The 17484-nt window shown below is 38.6% G+C and overlaps 1 protein-coding gene across 1 annotated transcript; it reads left to right on the top strand.

The window, feature by feature from the left end:
- Positions 1-1545: 1545 nt before the first annotated feature.
- fbxo8 (F-box protein 8) lies at positions 1546-16935 on the top strand. Its single transcript, XM_022757246.1, has 8 exons — positions 1546-1732; positions 3776-3878; positions 4200-4277; positions 6068-6212; positions 6532-6658; positions 7842-7960; positions 8299-8495; positions 13717-16935. The coding sequence occupies exons 2-8, from the start codon at positions 3776-3778 to the stop codon at positions 13902-13904; spliced, it is 957 nt and encodes a 318-aa protein (XP_022612967.1). The 5' UTR covers positions 1546-1732; the 3' UTR covers positions 13905-16935.
- The last annotated feature ends 549 nt before the right edge of the window (positions 16936-17484 follow it).

Genomic DNA, 17484 nt, shown 5'->3' with positions numbered 1-17484 from the left:
TCCCAATTCCCCCCACCCTCCCATGTAACCCCAAGTACCCATTTTCTACCTGGAAAGAATAGGAAAATAAATAAATAAATAAATAAATAAATACCTACCACCTTATTTGTTTATTTCATATATATATATATATATATATATATTGTTTTTCTCTCTGTATCTCTCGCTCAACAAATTTATATATATATATATATATATATATATACATAGAATGTATCTATAGCAATAACAAAAAGCTGTCAGTTGTTCTCTGTAGTAGTGTATGCCATCATGTTATGTTGTTATGTTGTTATGTTGGTATGTTATGTTATTATGTTATCTATGTTGTGTTGTTGTGTTATGTTGTTATGTTATGTTTTTATGTTATGTATGTTGTGTTGTTATGTTATGTAATGTATGTTGTGTTTTTATGTTATGTTGTTATGTTATGTAATATATGTTGTGTTGTTATGTTATGTTATGTTGTTATGTTATTTATGTTGTGTTGTTATGTTGATATATTATGTATGTTATGTTGTTATAATTTCTTGTTATGTTATATATGTTATGTTGTTATGTTATGTTATGAATGCTGTTTTGTTATGTTATGTTGTTATGTTGTTATGTTATATATGTTATGTTGTTATGTTATGTCATTTTATGTATGTTGTGTTACGTTATGCTATGTTATGTATGTTATGTTGTTATGTTATGTTATGTTATGTTAAGTTGTGTTATGTCTTGTTATGTCACGTCTCGTTATGTCTTGTTATGTTATGTCTTGTGATGTTATCACTTTCTTTGTCTTTATCTTGCTTTACCAAATAAAATAAAATCATGATAAAAAAAAACAAAAAACATAACTATTTCAATATTCACTTTTAGTTTCATATTTGGAAAACTGGCTACATCAATCCAGAACTTTGTAAATATACAGTAAAAAAAATAGATGGGAAATATTCTCTTTTTCTAGACCACAAAAATCACACTTTTAGTCAATATGCAGTTTGGATCTTTCTAACATATGTTTAATCAGATAAATTCTATGCAATATCTTGAAAGACTTACACTTGCTATTGATAAAATATTTATCTGAAACTTGCCTTGCCCACTGTATATCACTAAATACGTAAGACCAAAAGCATTAAGATGATGCGATAATAACATAACGAAGAGTATTCCCTAATATCTTTGTGAGAGCACTTCTCTATTAGGATATTCGTTTCACCAATATAATATAATAATACTTCCCACCCAATCTTCAAAATTGATAGGTAGGTTTACAGTCCCAGAAGAACTGTCTACTCAATGACTCTCCACAAACATACCAACACGTTTTTTCACGTATAAGAACGAGCTGACGTCATGACGTAGCTTGTATACACAGAGCTTTCTGCTTTTTTCGTTCTGTTTATCAGTTTATCATACGCAGCTTATATTTTCATAGAAAGTGGATGCGTTTCACTCATTATTGTAAAATGCTGATTTTTTTTTCAGTTCATCAGTTTCTGTGATGACAGGGGAGAGAAGGGGAGGGGCAGAGGTGACAGGAGGAGGGAGAAAACAGATAATAATTGTGTTGGCAATAGACTACGGTATGGAAGCTTCCTCCTGAACAAAAGAAGCAACTGTTCTATTTTTGTTTGTAGTTGGCTAAATGAAATGACACCAGGATAAGTTTGATAGCAGGGAAATCACATTTCCAGCTGTCCTTGTGTGCAGGTCGGGTTGTCAGAGGAATCACTAAACTCAGGTAGGTAGCCCGGGTTGCGCCACTGTCTCGTATTCGTTTGGAAATACTGTATAGTGCTTGTAAGAGAAACATGATAAGTGTAGTTGTTTAGGGCGGTATAAAGACCCTGCTTGGGTCGACACTCGCTTCATCAACTTAAAGTAGCTCAGTAAGCTAACTCGGGTGTTTGTAGCAACTGATTGTGAGTGAAGAGCGATTCAACCAATGGCGTTTCATTTGGAATGCTGTCGTGTTCCGTGTGACCAATGGTATTGAAGGGAAGGCGGGACTACCGGTCGAACTACCTTGTTGGTTAGAACTTCTAGCGCTGATGTTTTCAACGTTGTAATGGATTTGTTTGTGCAACACAGCTGACGTTAGGCAGTCTGAGAGAGGGGAAGGCTGGTCAGTTAGTACATTAAAAAGACTGGACAGTGATTACTTTTTTGTTTTCTCGCACACACTAAATCGATTATCCTTCGAAGCTAATTTAAAGTTAATCGGAGCTCTGACAACGCTTTAAATAGATGCTGACATTGATGTGTAAGCAGGGTTTGGCTATATGCATACTGTATGTCAGTGGTTTCAACTTGATTTTTCAGTTACAGTCCAGTTAGCTGTGTGTGTGTGTGTGTGTGTGTGTGTGTGTGTGTGTGTGTGTGTGTGTGTGTGTGTGTGTGTGTGTGTGTGTGTTTGTTTCATTAACACATTTAAGGCAAACAATTTTATGTCACTTGAGCTATAAAAACACAGACTCAGTGAAAGAGACAGCATCTAATCCCAGAGTGCTTCATGCATATAACCAGTACGTCCTCACATCTTCTTTACCCCACTTGACCCTTAAAAATGTTCATCTAATAAGCAAGGTAATAAGCAGCTCTTTCTACTAGAACATAATGCAGTGAAATATAAGAGCAGTGAAGTTGTCATCAGAATCAGAAGCAGAAAATGGTTTATTGCCAAATAGGTTGTCAACATACAAGGAATTTGAACATAGTAAGAAAAAAAGAAATATAAGCAACGATAAAACAAGCCAGTACTGCAGTTCAGATATATTAAATATAAATAGAAAATTTAACAATATGATAAAATATTTACAATAAAAATGTGAATAAATATTGTAGAAAAATATAAATATATACAATACAAATATGTACACTTAAGTGACCCAAATGTAATCTGACTTGATTTGTGTCAGTGAAAGGTAACTCTATTTTGTTGACAGATACATCATCATCTCAAACACCAGAGCTTAGAGTTGTTTGGCAGATTTTATACAAAACGTGTTGATTTGTTTAAGTCACTAGTGGATTGCATGAAAAATACGATCTAAGACAATGTATTGTTACATTATACTCAGTGGTTAGCCCATGTTGTTTGAAGACCAGTGGATATAGAATATGATTACATGCACAGTGTCCTGGATATAAGTATTAACTTATTTGTGATCATATTCAGTTACAATGTTTCTGTTTTTTTGGAACTGACTTAGTTTCACACTGTCTATGGATTTTCCTTCTTTATGAAGTTGCCAGTAATGGACGATCACAGCGACAAGTATCCTGTGCTGACTTATAATTTGTCACCATATAACTTGTTTTCCTGCCTTGCTACTAAATCAAAGACTGAAACATGGATTAGATGTTTTCTAAATAGATTAGTCAAATGAATATAAGATATTTTTATTTGCACCTACATAAATGATACAAATGTGATCTGATTACGTCTTGTAAACATGCTGCTGTGCGAGCAGTTGTCTAATTGTGCTTATGACACACCCTTTGATCATAAGCAGTACTTTTGCTGGGAAGTATAAATGAGAAGGACTACAGGGAAAGTGTGCAGGTACAGTTTACCAACTAGGGCTGCATGATATGCAAAAAAAATTATATTGCGATTATTTTGGCAGATATTGTGATTGCGATTTCAGTTGGAATGGTTGTTTTTGCATTTCATTTTACATATGTCTCAGACTCGGTAGATACATTCGGTAATACAGCACATTATTATGTATCTCATCATCTCAGTACCATTTCTGCACTGTGTTACTGTGCTACCATATAGATGGGTCAGGCACTGTGGAGGCTGCCTCCCAGACAACAGCAACAGCTTCAGGAAGAGCTAGCCGACCGACTGGCTGACCAAGGAGGAGGAAGGCGAGAGCAAGGTAATCCTTATATTTTTCATCATTAATATCACTTTTAGGACTTTCAGAACCATGTAAATGTAAAGAACATCTGGAAAAATGTAGGTGTTCCATTACTTTTGACCAGAAGTGTATACAGTATATATAATATAGAATTAATATTGGAATATAGTTAGTTATTTATAAATTCAATGATGACAATATTTTATTAGTCTTTAGCCGCGATGCAAGCTGGGATAGTTTCCAACTTCCCTGTAATGCCACACAGCAGTAAGGATGACAGTTATTAAGATTTTTGTTTTTTGTCTTTTGTTTTTTTCTTCTTTAATTTCCTACGGAGAGATGGAGGTCCCCAAAGAAGAGCTCCTCAGCACTGTTATGGCACTGACATCCACCATCTGCTGAGAACACGCAGGGGAGGTACGGACACTCAAACACTAAGCTAACACTAAGGGCATAGCTACTACTAACTCTCTGTATCACTATTATTATTATGTATTCTTGCGTTGTTCTGTGTTCTTGGATTGCTTTCGTTCCTTTCCATTATTTCTGATGATGTGTCCATACAGTCAGCATGGTTAGAAAAAAAAAGCCATTGGTTTCCTACCTACAGCAGAAGCTATTACTTCAATTGATTTCAAAGCTTAGATTAAATTAGTGCAAGCAACATGTCTACTCCTGCTATGGTACATATAAGACGTTAAATTTAAACCAAGTTCAACAACTCCACCAAGGCACAGGAGTTTAAATTGGTCAGCTAGCCATTTGCTGCAGTCTTTGCAGTGTGTTCAACAGCAGATGTGAGGCAACAGAGTCGTTCTTGAGTGCTTGTTCAAGGCCCCTAGCACACCAGCTAAGTGTCAGCTGCCTCAGAAAGAAATTCCTTCAGTTAGGATTTATGTTGTTTGCTACTTCATAGCTGTGTCACCTCACAGCAAGATGGTCCTGTTCTTCTAAGAGAAAATGCCCACGAGCAACGACAGGGAAACTACGAGCTAGTCGGTTGAAAACTGTGCATTTCTCTGCCTGTACGTGACAGACTTTCACTGGATAATTCCAGAGATCGCTCGTGTCTCCGCTCTTTCATGCAAAACACTTCACCACACTTCTTTCACTTCTGAGTTGTGTTCTTACATTATCCCAGATGTTTCCATCAATTCTCAAACCAGAGAAACGTCATGCTAATGGGATGTTTCATTGGTCGCTTGTTGATGACATCATATCCTCTATGATCATGTGTCAGTGTGTTTGTCTGACAGAAGCTTAAAATTGACTTTTATCTAGTTTTAATTCCCATACTCTTTTTACACCTTGGTGGTTTTCAGCTCTATATTTGAACCAGATGAAGGATTTTAGTCGTCGGACGTCTGGATCTGAAGTTATCAGAGAAACAAGCTGAGGAAATGTTAGACAGCTCAGCTCCCAGCTGCTGGAGACGTCCTGTCCTGTGTCACTGAAGAGCATCTGCGAATCACTGGTTTTCATCATGAAACTGCTTTTTTCAATGTTTCTATCAGGACACCTCTGTGGTGAATTCAGCTGCTTGTAAAAACCTGCTGAACGTCTGCTTCATAAGTTATCAGAGAAACAATCAGAACAAAGGTTAGCATCAATCTCAGCTCCAGCTCTTCCCTGAGTCTCTGTCCTCCGTACAGCGTCGCTCAAACACTGACTTTAAATGTCAAACTGCTTTAGTCAGTGTTTCTAACAGTTAGAAACACTGGATCTGTTTGATTTCCTGAACCACTGACACTGAAGGAATCTGAACTGGGAGGAGCTTAATGACACTGAAGACAACAACTCCCATGATCCCATGCTATTTCATGACATCATCCAAACTTTTTTATAAAAATTTGATTCATGCATGTCTGGTTTGGGTCGGTTTTCCATATCTCTCTTTCAGATTGTGTGAATCATCTCAGGGTTGGGCAGGTGGAATGTCACTGTCACCTACCTGCAATGAATGATTATGTTTGTGATGTTGTACACAATGGAAATTGGTGACTACTAAGTCGGGGAGAAAGTGGAGAAGAATGCAACAAAAGGCTTCAAAACTGCCATATTAAGCTTCTAGTAACAATATATATCACATCACATATCACTCTGAGATCAGGACAACATCTAGTTTTAAATACAATTTACATTGTGAGCCATGTTGAAGCAATAGAAAGTAAATCTAAATGTTTGTCTCTCTTCTGGTCTCCCTGTAGGCAAAGAGCAGCAGGGTTTTATAGATTTGGAGATGCTGCCTCCTGAATTAGGCATCACCATACTGTCGTACTTGAATGCTACTGATCTGTGCCTGGCCGGCTGTGTGTGGCAGGACCTGGGAAATGATGAATATCTATGGCAGGGGTAAGGAGCGTCATCTGTTTGTGGTGATTAAAGTAATGAGGTAGTGAATTGATGAAATGCCTCTTGGTGACCAGAAATCTTTCTCAGCAGCAACAACAGTTGTGATTTGTACTGACATACAAAATAATTGATGACAGATAGACTCAAGATAGACAAAAGGTTCAAGGTGTCGAAGATGAATGGCATGTTTTTGCCAAATACTGACTCCACAGCTGTCCCTATCAGCTGCTGTCTTTATTAGTTGCGAATACGGTAAAGTTCTATTGTGTTCTTTTTTTATTTGTTTCTGTGCTATAACCCATGTGTGTCGATCCATCAGGCTTTGTAAGTCCACATGGGGACACTGCTCCATCTACAACAGAAGACTACCTGCTGGTTTCTCCTACAGAAGACTATACCTACAGCTGGATGAAGGCAGCCTGACATTCAATGCTAACCCGCAGGAGGTAACGCATACCCAGTCATCCCAGATCTCCTGCCCCATAGATGTACACTACCTCAGCGTTTCTGCCATGTTTGTGTGCTGTGTGTGTTAAATTTGTGCTAGAGAAGAAACAGTCTAAAAATTTTATATCACAATTATAGTGACCAAAATTACCAGTTTCATTAGTAGTATCACGGTGTTGTTAAAATGTGCTGAAAATATTTTTTCAAGGAAACCACAAATAAATACTTAGTAGAAGGATAACATGTCCAACACACCTGTGTCACAGATGAGGACAAGGGACCAGTAACATTACTGGGTTTGCCTGCTGCATGTCCACTCTGTGAACAAGGGAAAAGAAAATGTATTATTATTGTTATTGTCCTGCTGTGACGTCTTTCAGAGCACAGACACTGTAAACGCAATTGTCACTTGTCCAGCATGGTGCTGTTAAGCCCTGAAATAAGTTTAAAAACACACAGTCACTGACTGAAGCGTCTCACACAGAGACTCTGACACTGACAGGAGCACCAACCTGGGGATGAGACTTGACAGATCCATTTTATCCAGTTTGCACGGCGGCTAGCAGCTCACTGTTTCTGCCCTGTGTCTGTGTGTGTGCTCTGTAAGTGCATGTGATGACATTGCTCCAAACAGAAAGGCAAACTCGTCCGGCAGTGGAAAAGGGGTCAATCAATCAGTCAATCAATCAGTCACTTTTTTGTGGGTTTACCTGTGTTTAAAAACCTGCTTATACCTGCTAAGTTTAGCGTAAAAAGGTTTTAGAGGCTGAAAAATCTCCAGAGCAGCGCCGTCACTGCCTTCTTCGTGTTTTGACTGACACATAATAAACCCATGTTGCTTTGCTGCACATGCGTCTGGGAGACTGTTGCTGGTTGATGCCTTACAGAACCCAACAGCAGTCAAATTAACCACAGTAATTAACTATGGTAATTAAGCATAGTTATAGTCATAATTCAAATTTAAATTGTAACCCTAACCGTCTGGAATTTTTACTGTGTTTTAGGGTGAGACTGATAACTGTTTCATTTCTAGTTTCTGCACATGTTTGTGTCTGGGACAATGATGTCACGACAAAATTGCATGTTTGATGATGTCCTCATTTTGAGCATCTGTGTGTGTGTGTGTGTGTGTGTGTGTGTGTGTGTGTGTGTGTGTGTGTGTGTGTGTGTGTGTGTGTGAAGGGTATCAGTTATTTTATGTCTAAAGGTATACTACTGGATCATCCAACCGAGCTGGCGAAGTTCATCTTCTACACTAGACGCCTCAACTGGAAGATGCTGAGGATTTACCTGGATGAGAGGTGACATACAAAGATACACACAGAAAACCAGACAACTTCCACAACCGCTTGTTATGATGGAAAGTTTACATGTTTACAATGGAAGCATTTCTGCCCTAAGAAAGTCTAAAACCAGGCCATAACCTAGTAAAGTGTTAAATGTAAATCAACTTGTAAGTGGTTAAATTATTTCACTGTGTGGCGGTGTTTATTTAGTGTATCTGCTATGAAATCAAAGATACATTGACTGGTGTCACTTTCCTTTCCACATTTCATAATTCAGCCACTTTCATTAACTAATTGAAATATCATCTATCATGCTATTAAGTCTTTATTTGTGTATGTCTGTGTACATGCAGGCGGGATGTCCTGGATGAGTTGGTGACCCTCCATAATTTCAGTAACCAGTTCCTCCCCAACGCTCTGCGGGATTTCTTCAGACACATCCATGCACCAGAGGAGAGAGGAGAGTATCTGGAGACCCTCATCACCAAGTTCAGCCACAGGTTTTGTACCTGTAATCCAGGTCTTGTCCGAGAGCTGGGTCTCAGTCCTGGTTAGTACGTACACACACATACAATAAATATACTGATCACATACTGTATGTTACTTTAAAAAAAACCTGCTAACACCTGCTAACATCGGGCTTTTGCCATCAGTGTGTAAGGTTACAATCAGTATTCACTCCCAGGTGAAAGACTCTGCAGCTGTCACAGGTGTTTATCAGCTCTAGCTCTGATCGTGGGTCATGTCCCGAGAGTAGGTGAGGCCAGATGACAGCTTGCTAGTCACTGCTGTAGTCCCCCAGTTCTGGTTCCAACTGTTGAGGCCTTTCAGGAGGTACAACTGCAAATTCAATGTGTTTGCACTGGTTGTTCCTCATCTCACCCAGCAAGTAAATTGAAGTTGTTGCCTCAAAACAGTAGCTAGCTGAATTTCTTCCAGTTTGGAAGACAACAGCTAATAAGAATTAGTTATTATTTTTATGCCTCCGTGCCGGCCACAGTCGGGTTAAATGTCAGTAACGCCGCCGCGGAACTTCAGGGTCAGTCACAAAACATTTTTTAGTCATTTCTCAAGACTTCACACATCAATTATGACAAAATTTGAACACAAATTGTTCATATTTTATTTGACTGTGGATGAACAGGGATGTAACCTGAAACTAGTCTGAGTGGAGGAGGCAGACAACCATGAGGAGGATATTCAAGTTGCATAAATAAAAGCAACACTAGAGATTACTTAAATAGAGCCAGACCAATGAATAGATGCTGTATTTACAGCAGGGCACAGGATCCTCACAGAGGATTGGAGCAGCCTGGGGGTCCTGGAGAAAGAGAAGGGCTGGGAGACTTCCTTGTCACGAAACTGGGCTTCAGTGAGGCAGGCTGTGACCCATCAAAGTGTGATGTCATAAACTGAAAGAGGAAACAGAGTAAATTTCTTGATTCAACAAATACAAAATTAATCGTACAAAACAATGACTATGAAAATATTCATTATTGACAAACTGGGAGGGGACCACAGGAAAGACTGCGGGGCTGTAGCAGTAGCACCAGGGGCAAGTCTGAGGCCACAGACTGGTGCTGTAGCAGCAGCATAAGAGCATTGTAACAGACATGTGATGCAGGATTAACAGTGATATCCACAGTTAGATGCCACGGCAGGGAGTGAGTCAGTGTACAGTCCATCATCTGACTGATATTATCTGCATACTAATCCACATAATAAGTAATAGGTACATATTTTGCAATGCTTTACCTTCTGATAGAGGTCATGACACTTGAGGTGATGTCCCGCTGCCTTGGGGCTGGTCTACTGCCTCCTATGGGCTTCAGCAAACTACACATGTTTTTTTTTGCATTCAGATACAGTAATGGCATTGATATCTATAACAGTTAACAGCTGTCATTCTGACCTAGAATGACAACCATAATGGATGTTTGGTGTTTGTTTTTTCTACTTTGTTTTTTGATTTGGACAAGAAACACTGAAAATTGTCTCTGTTTTTCCATTTTTTTTTTTCATTTTTGATTTAAAATGAGTAAACGGAAATACCCTGTTTTTTTTTTAGTTTTTTTTGTTTAAAACAAAACTTTGAATTTTAAACAAACTGCCTGAACTTCCACGGAGCAAAAATGGAAAAAAAAGAATGATCCGTGCTTATTATTCCCAGGGGCCGGTTTGACTGTGTCTTAGATAGACAAACAGTCAGACCATGGTAAGCCTGACTGTGGTACAATGAATTCTTGGTAAATTAAAACTTTTTTTCAAAATAAAACAAAATGGCCAACTAAGGAGCCCCAGAGCCTCAGCTCTGTTTACCAATCAGAAAATGTTTGTCTTTTGGAAGAATTCAAGAGGTACAAGGATGTTTTACTTACAATAAAAAGAAAAATCTGATTTGGTCTCTAAAAACTCGCTCCCTTGTCTTTGCTTGCTGCATAACAATGTTAACAAACCACAATTATGAGCCATATCTTCCTGTTTTTTGTTGTTGGGTGCCACTGCTCAGTGCAGGTATCACTGATTACCTTGTGACCATGGTAACATAGGTCTTAGACCTGAGTTAGCCGGGGGTTATGGGGCCAGTTTCACAAAGATCTTTCAGACTGGTCTGTAGTGTTGATCCAGTCTAATGTCAGTCAGACCGTTTCACAAGAATAAAGACTGACTCATTTTAAGCCAAAAACATTATACACCTTACGCCAGGCTAACTCAGGTCTAAGAACAATGTTACCGTGGTAACAGTCGGAGACACCTGCACTGACCAGTAGCACCCAACAACAAGTAGAGTTTTAGAGACCAAATCAGATTTTTCTTTTTATTGTTACACTCTTCCTAAACCCTTGTAACTGTAGAATTCTTCCTAAAGACAGACATTTTGTACTGGGGTAAATGAAGAAATGTACCCTGAATTCATTGTACCACAGTCTGTCTTAAGACAGTCAAGAACTAAACTGAATTTATACTCAGTCAATCTGAAGTCTGTTTTATTTAAGACACAGCAAAAAAGACTGTATTTGTGAAACCAACTCAAGGTGTGTAATGATTTTAATTTAAAAGGAGTCAGTTTTTATTTTTGTGGTCTGACTAACATCAGACTGATCTATGAGCAGAATGAAGACTGGACCAACACCACAGACCGGTCTGTCATATCTTGCTTTTGTAGAGACCTCAGTGAAACACTTGAACAACATGAGGCTTGGTTATTAAAGAACAGTGACTAACATGCTGCGTTCTGAGAGGATATTTTATACTTTAGTCTCTGGTGACACTGTTTCTATATTACACTGAATATATGTCCTTTACTGCAATTTCCCACGACTTATCAGCCATCATATACAGACAGTATGGTAACAAGCTAAAATCATCCACTTACACAGTGAGAGTTTGGCCTGAAGGCGGCGCTAGAGGACAGCTCTTGGATTGTCCCATATGAAAGAGGCTTTGGGCTCCATCTTACACCCGCGCGGAGCGGCGTCTTTACCAGTTTCAGACGCAGTTGTCATTTTCTCATCCAGCACACGCGCTGTTTATAAATGGACTTGCGCCAATCTGAGCACACACAGACCAAAGCAACTCCGACCGCGATGTTGTGTGTCGGTGCTCCGCCGATATTAAAGCAGAGCGGGGGAGATCACAGGCAGACGGAGGGGTGTGGGTTTTCTCAGCCTGCTCGCTTTTCAAGGATGTAAATAAAACGTTTGTCCCAGGGGCAATGGGGTAAAATGGGACGGTGAACAGAGAGAGAGAGGGAGAGTGTGTGCTCAATCCATATCCATATCTAGTCCAGCTGCTTTTTCCACGATTGAACTCCCAAAAGTGGATCTGGACACAACCTGAATGTATGTGCACCATGTGCTTCATAACAGACTTCAGAACACTAGATTGTTAAATCAGTGGAGAACATAAGTACATTCAGTGAATTCTTAAGATTTTAATGTTTCTGATGGAGCCTGTAGGTTGATATTTTGACTTGATGCTGATTCTGCAGGAGAGGTCAGGGGATCAGTATCCTCTGTCTGGACCATTAACATCCAATCCTGACCCTACCCAGACATTACCACTCTTCAACCCTGCAGCTAGAACCCTAGCCACTGTTGTGATAGTAGAAGTGATTTTAAAGCTATACTACACTTCTGATCCATTTACCCAACCACAAAATGAGGGAAACCATCAAGGTTTTATTATCAAGTAATCCCTGGCTTCAGTGTTGTCAATGGACCATGCATTTATCAACTGACTAGCTTTGTTAATGTCAGCAGACCATACAGAAACCAATCCCTGACTCTGTTACTGTTAAATCCTTGGACCTACTTGTATGATTAGCAGCACTAGTAGGATTAGAGTAATGGCTCCAGGGCTACAGATGGACGGATGGCTGCCTTTTCATTTCACTGCTACTCTGCCCCTCCACCCCCCCAGGGAAGGATTGAGCACAGCAGTGCAGAACAATTTAGAGTGTATTAGTAGCACTGTACACGTTTGTCTGTCTTATTCATCATATGCCTCAGACATAAGAATGGTAAATGGAGTGCACTTTTCTAGTCTTATCAACCACTCAAAGTGCTTTGCAGTACAAGCTTGTTCACCCACTCATACATATTCATTTGGCGCTTTTCTGCCAGAGGTAGACAAAGTCCACAGCTCCATCACTGGAGTTACAGTACAGATCCTCCTGGTCACATATTACTGCTATACAAGTGAAAGTTGTTCAGTCAGATTTTTACTACTGGAGTACTTGATTTTCAAAATACTGAAGTAATCAAAAGTACATTTTTTATGTCAACACATTGTTGTATTGTTTCACATGTACAGAACCTAATGACTCTAAAGCAACTGACTGACTGACTGACTGACTGACTGACTGTAGAACCTGTAGAATAAAATAGAAATATGATAGAAAGACTGAAGACATGGACATAATAACAATTGAATCAACAAAAGCAGCCATTGTTATTTTTGTATTTCTTTTTTTTGGTCAGTGATGAAGTTTGGTTTTTGTAAACGCAACAAACATTTCACACCAAATTAATCTTTCTCTATTTCGAAAGCTTCGAACACAAACTTCAGATCAGCCTCTGGTGAAGAATCTTCTGCCTCATCTTTATCTAACATCGCCATCGTTATGACACTGACAGGTTCAAACATTTTCTCCTGTGATGAACAGTGTATGGTCTATCAATTTTTCCAATCAAAATAAAATTCACTACACTGACTAAAAGCTCTGCTTCAAAGTAAGAGTACTTCATAGAAATGTAGTGGAGTCAAAAGTACAATATTTGTCTTTTAAGTGAAGTCAGAAGTTTAAAAAAAAAAAAAAAAAACTCAAGTAAATTACAGATACTGGAAAAACATACTTAAGTAAGTTCTACAATATGCACACACTCACATACCAAAACTCACAGCCCCAAATTACCCTTAATATAACATCAGGTGAAAGTAGCTTCAGTATCTCGCCCAAGGACACTTCGACATGCGGACTGGAGGAGCTGACCCTCTGATTAGTGGACGACCTGCTCCACCTTCTGAGCCACAGAATTTAAAGTCTTATGTATAGTACACTATTTCTTTTATTGGTCCTTTTGTCTCCCTTTTCTGGTGGTTCCTCTTGCTGTATTATTTTGGTTTTAAGTAGCTGAATTTGAGGTTTCAAGCATTGTTTTGTAGTGTGAGACTGGCGTCACATTTTAGCAAGTTGTCCCCATGAAACATGCTAGAAATGAATTCAAAACAGTTGTGTTTGATTCTGTTTTCCTCTCATCTCTCTGCAGATGCTGTGTATGTGCTGTGCTACAGTCTGATCCTGCTGTCCATCGACCTGACCAGCCCCCACGTCAAAAACAAAATGTCTAAGAGGGAGTTTATCAGAAACACTCGCCGAGCAGCACATAATGTCTCAGATGACTTCGTAGGCCACCTCTATGACAACATATACCTGATTGGCCATGTGGCTGCGTAGCTGCATCTATACAAGCTGTCCAGTATAAATGCTCATATTGCACTGAAGAACAGGAACTGGTGATTGGGATGTCTGGAAAGCGTGGAACATTGTGGAAATGCATTTTAACAATTTCCATGTCCTTCAAGGAATATAACAACAAATAAATCTTACTAAAAGTAAAACAAACAAAATTCGCCACTTCACTGTGAGACGGAACTGTGCTAGTACGCTAGTAATTTTGTTTAATCAAAGGTGTGAAATCATCTGAAATGAATTTAAAAGCAAGTCATTGCAAAGAAGATGAGCATGAAGACGAGCTCTGACACTGCACTGACAGATGGGGACTACTGATTGGTGGAGAATCGAGGAGGAAGAGGAGCCCTTCCCTCAGCCCGTCACAGTTGCTGGGACAGTTGTGGATTTCCTATGGGACTGGAGCTGCTTCTCATTCACCAGTGGGACAAAGACTGACCCCCCCCCCCATTCTTGTAGGAAGTGACGCAACAGGACCAAGGCTAACATGAGATTACTCATTAAAATAGTATTTACCAATGCAACTACTGACAAAGCTACTTTGGAACTATTTAACAAATCAGCTGACCTTGATACATTTTCCAGTGGTGACAACCAGAATGTCCAAGTGTCAAGATTCAGCCAGAAGAACAATGTATCCTTGTCCTAAATCTTTCTCTGTCCTGCACAAAAAAGTTGTAAATCGCTCTTTTCAGCTCGATGAGCGTCACCTGTTCATGAGTAGGTGCATGCACGTGAGATTTTACATTTTACAGTTTCCCTGAAATTGGCATATAAGGCTGCCTGTGCTGCTCTGTTTGTAGACGGGTTTCATTCACAAAAATAGAGGGACAGATGAAGGGCTGAAACCGGCTGACACCGGGCAGAATGCAAATACGACACCATGATGTCAGTGGTTTACAGCGGCTCCACAACAGTTTCCAACTACGTCCTCAGTTACATTGACACATACACATACATTGGGTCCTGTTTCATAGTCAATTTGATAGTCAAATTTTTGTAGGAGCTTTTGTCCAAATGAGTTTCTGCTGTGGAGGAGATGTGCTTTTTATGCAGCAAGTAGAGCACAGTAGCAGGAAATGGTGAATAGTAGTTGGAAAGTCAGGGTCTGGTGATGGACCTGACTAATTGCAGTATCATAATCACTGAAATTGCTGAAGTCAAGTGCAGAGAAAGATCATATTAAGTGCAAAAAATTAGAGTTTTCATCAAGCCATTCAGTCATTTTGGCTCTTGAATTGTCATGAAGGGATACAGGGATACTACTGGCTGAGGTTTGTGGGTGACAGTGCAAGTTCTTGAAGTTCTTGTGTTTTAAAAAATAATACATGTATAATTTCATATTTTTTTTGCACAATGCACATGTACTGTGCAGAAGTTACCAAAAGTTTAGCTTTAGTTGTGGAAGTCATAGGCTTCCACTCTTTTGAAAAATCCTTGAAAAACTGCCCATAAAAACATAGCTACTGCTGCCATGATGACATGATAGTGTAATCCATCTATTTGACTTGGACATGCAGATTTATAGATACTTTATAACATCACAGCGACTACTGGTGTATAGTTCTAGAGGCTTTACTAGGGTATTAGGGTTTTAAAGAGAAATTGAAGTCAGATATATGAAATACTTCCAGCCTTTGCTTTTTAAAAGTAAATCTAACAATGATGCCCATCCGACCTGAATGTAGTATTGTCACTCTGTGCTAGTAGCTTATACCAACGAGTGCTAGCAGCTAGCATGTAGCTAAGTGTCACAGTGGTCACTGAATGTAGCCATAGCAACACACAGGGTGGCTGTTTGGCAGTTTTGTATTTAAACCTAATTAAGGGAGTTTATGTCATAACCTAGAAAAGCTAGTTACAATACCAACACATATTTATTTTTTTATTTTATTTTTTATCCAAGTAAATTCTGTTCCAAGCCTTTTCATCAGACGGACACCTTACCATGGCTGAACTCATTCAATATTCATTTTATTCAATATCCATTACTGCTGATGATGCACACTGATTTACTGAGAAATTATGAAGGAAGTCCACTTTCTGTACTGTACTTTTTTTCTTTATGTCTCACAAACTGAATTGAGAAAGTGTTCCAAATATTTGACTCACTAAATCTGTCCTTGACTCTACTGACATGTTTCAAACACTGGCAGTTAAACAGCTTGAGGTATGAAAGGGCTGAAATAGAGTCACTGCTTAGAAAGAAAGCGTGCATCACTTATTCTATTGGATCTGTCACATTGAACATTTAGTCCAGTGATAGATATGGTCCTTCATCACTCCTGTGGCCTGTCATGCTCACTGAAGGTGATTCAGATATGCATTTTGTTTCTTAAGAACGGCAATGTGAGTTAATGTCATTAATAACAGTAAAGCTTGGAGGAGACATTGATAAATGAGTGATGCTGGGATTCATTCCATCCATTATTGTCAATATTAAGCTCTGAAGTCATTTATTGATGACGGCAGTACTACTGTAGCTAATGACTAATGCTAAAATAATATTAATTAATTAATTAATTAATTAAATACATGTTTAATTAATGATATTCATTAAAATAATAATACACAGGCCTACAGTATATGCATATAATTACTTGTAAGGAATCAGATGTAAAATGTAAACTGAAAATCCAATCAGATCCCATCTTCAATAAAAGGGACACTAACAGAACACGTATCAGTCTGACTGAAGTTAATGACTTCTTTAAGTCCGCCAACCTAAACGACCATATAGGTCGTTAGTCCCGAGCTACGAGGGAGTATTAGGCCGCATCGAGGAAAAAAAAGAAATCTGAAAATTTGAAAATAAAGTCGGAAGTTTGAGAATTCAAGAAAAAAAGTCAGAGTATTGTGAGAATAAATGGGTAATTTTACAAGACAAAAAGTCATAACATTACAAGAAAGAGTATTACAGCTTTATTCTCGTAATATTACAAAATTATCATTATCATTAAAAATGTAAAATTTTGAGAGGAAAAACAATTTTAAGGAATATTACATCAACCAATAAACCTGGTGAAAGGACAGTCAGTGGCAGCCTGAGCTGCTTCTGGCAGCTGCTGTTTGTCTGTCTAACAATAGAATAAACTCAGTTTCTTCACAAGCTTTTCAATGTCCTGATGATGATGATGATGATGATGCTGGTGATGATGATGATGTTGATGAGCCAAAAGATGAAATATCTCCTTATCTGTAAAACCTCTGCTAAAGTAGAACTTCACAGGATGCTCCACTTTCCTCTTTTTAAAGCTTCTGATGTTTCTCCACTAAATCAACACAGAACCTAAAATTACAACTTTATTCTTGTAATATTATGATTTTATCTCAAATTACGACTTTATTTTTTGATAATGAATATTGAATATTATGATTTCATTCTTGTTATTCAGTTTTTTTTTTGGTGGCCCTAATACTCCTTCATACCGACCCTACGACACAACCCACAGGACTGTTGAGCACCCTGACCAGTGGGAGGAGATACGGCACAGATAAACTGTGGAAAAATAAATATCAAACTCTTTTATGATACAATGCTGCAGTAAAGATTTGATAAGATTTA

The sequence above is a fragment of the Seriola dumerili genome, unplaced genomic scaffold (assembly GCF_002260705.1).
Source record: "Seriola dumerili isolate Sdu_G_001 unplaced genomic scaffold, Sdu_1.0 BDQW01000267.1, whole genome shotgun sequence".
Classification (NCBI taxonomy): Eukaryota; Metazoa; Chordata; class Actinopteri; order Carangiformes; family Carangidae; genus Seriola; species Seriola dumerili.
The sequence above is the reverse complement of the archived record's forward strand: the minus strand, read 5'-3'. Positions and strand labels throughout refer to the sequence as shown.

Bases quoted from the DNA above. Each gene is read 5' to 3' on its own strand.
- fbxo8 (XM_022757246.1), top strand. From the start codon at position 3,776: ATGGGTCAGGCACTGTGGAGGCTGCCTCCCAGACAACAGCAACAGCTT. The intron at 6,659-7,841 runs GTAACGCATACC...GTGTGTGTGAAG, and splicing joins TCAATGCTAACCCGCAGGAG to GGTATCAGTTATTTTATGTC. The intron at 8,496-13,716 runs GTTAGTACGTAC...ATCTCTCTGCAG, and splicing joins AGAGCTGGGTCTCAGTCCTG to ATGCTGTGTATGTGCTGTGC.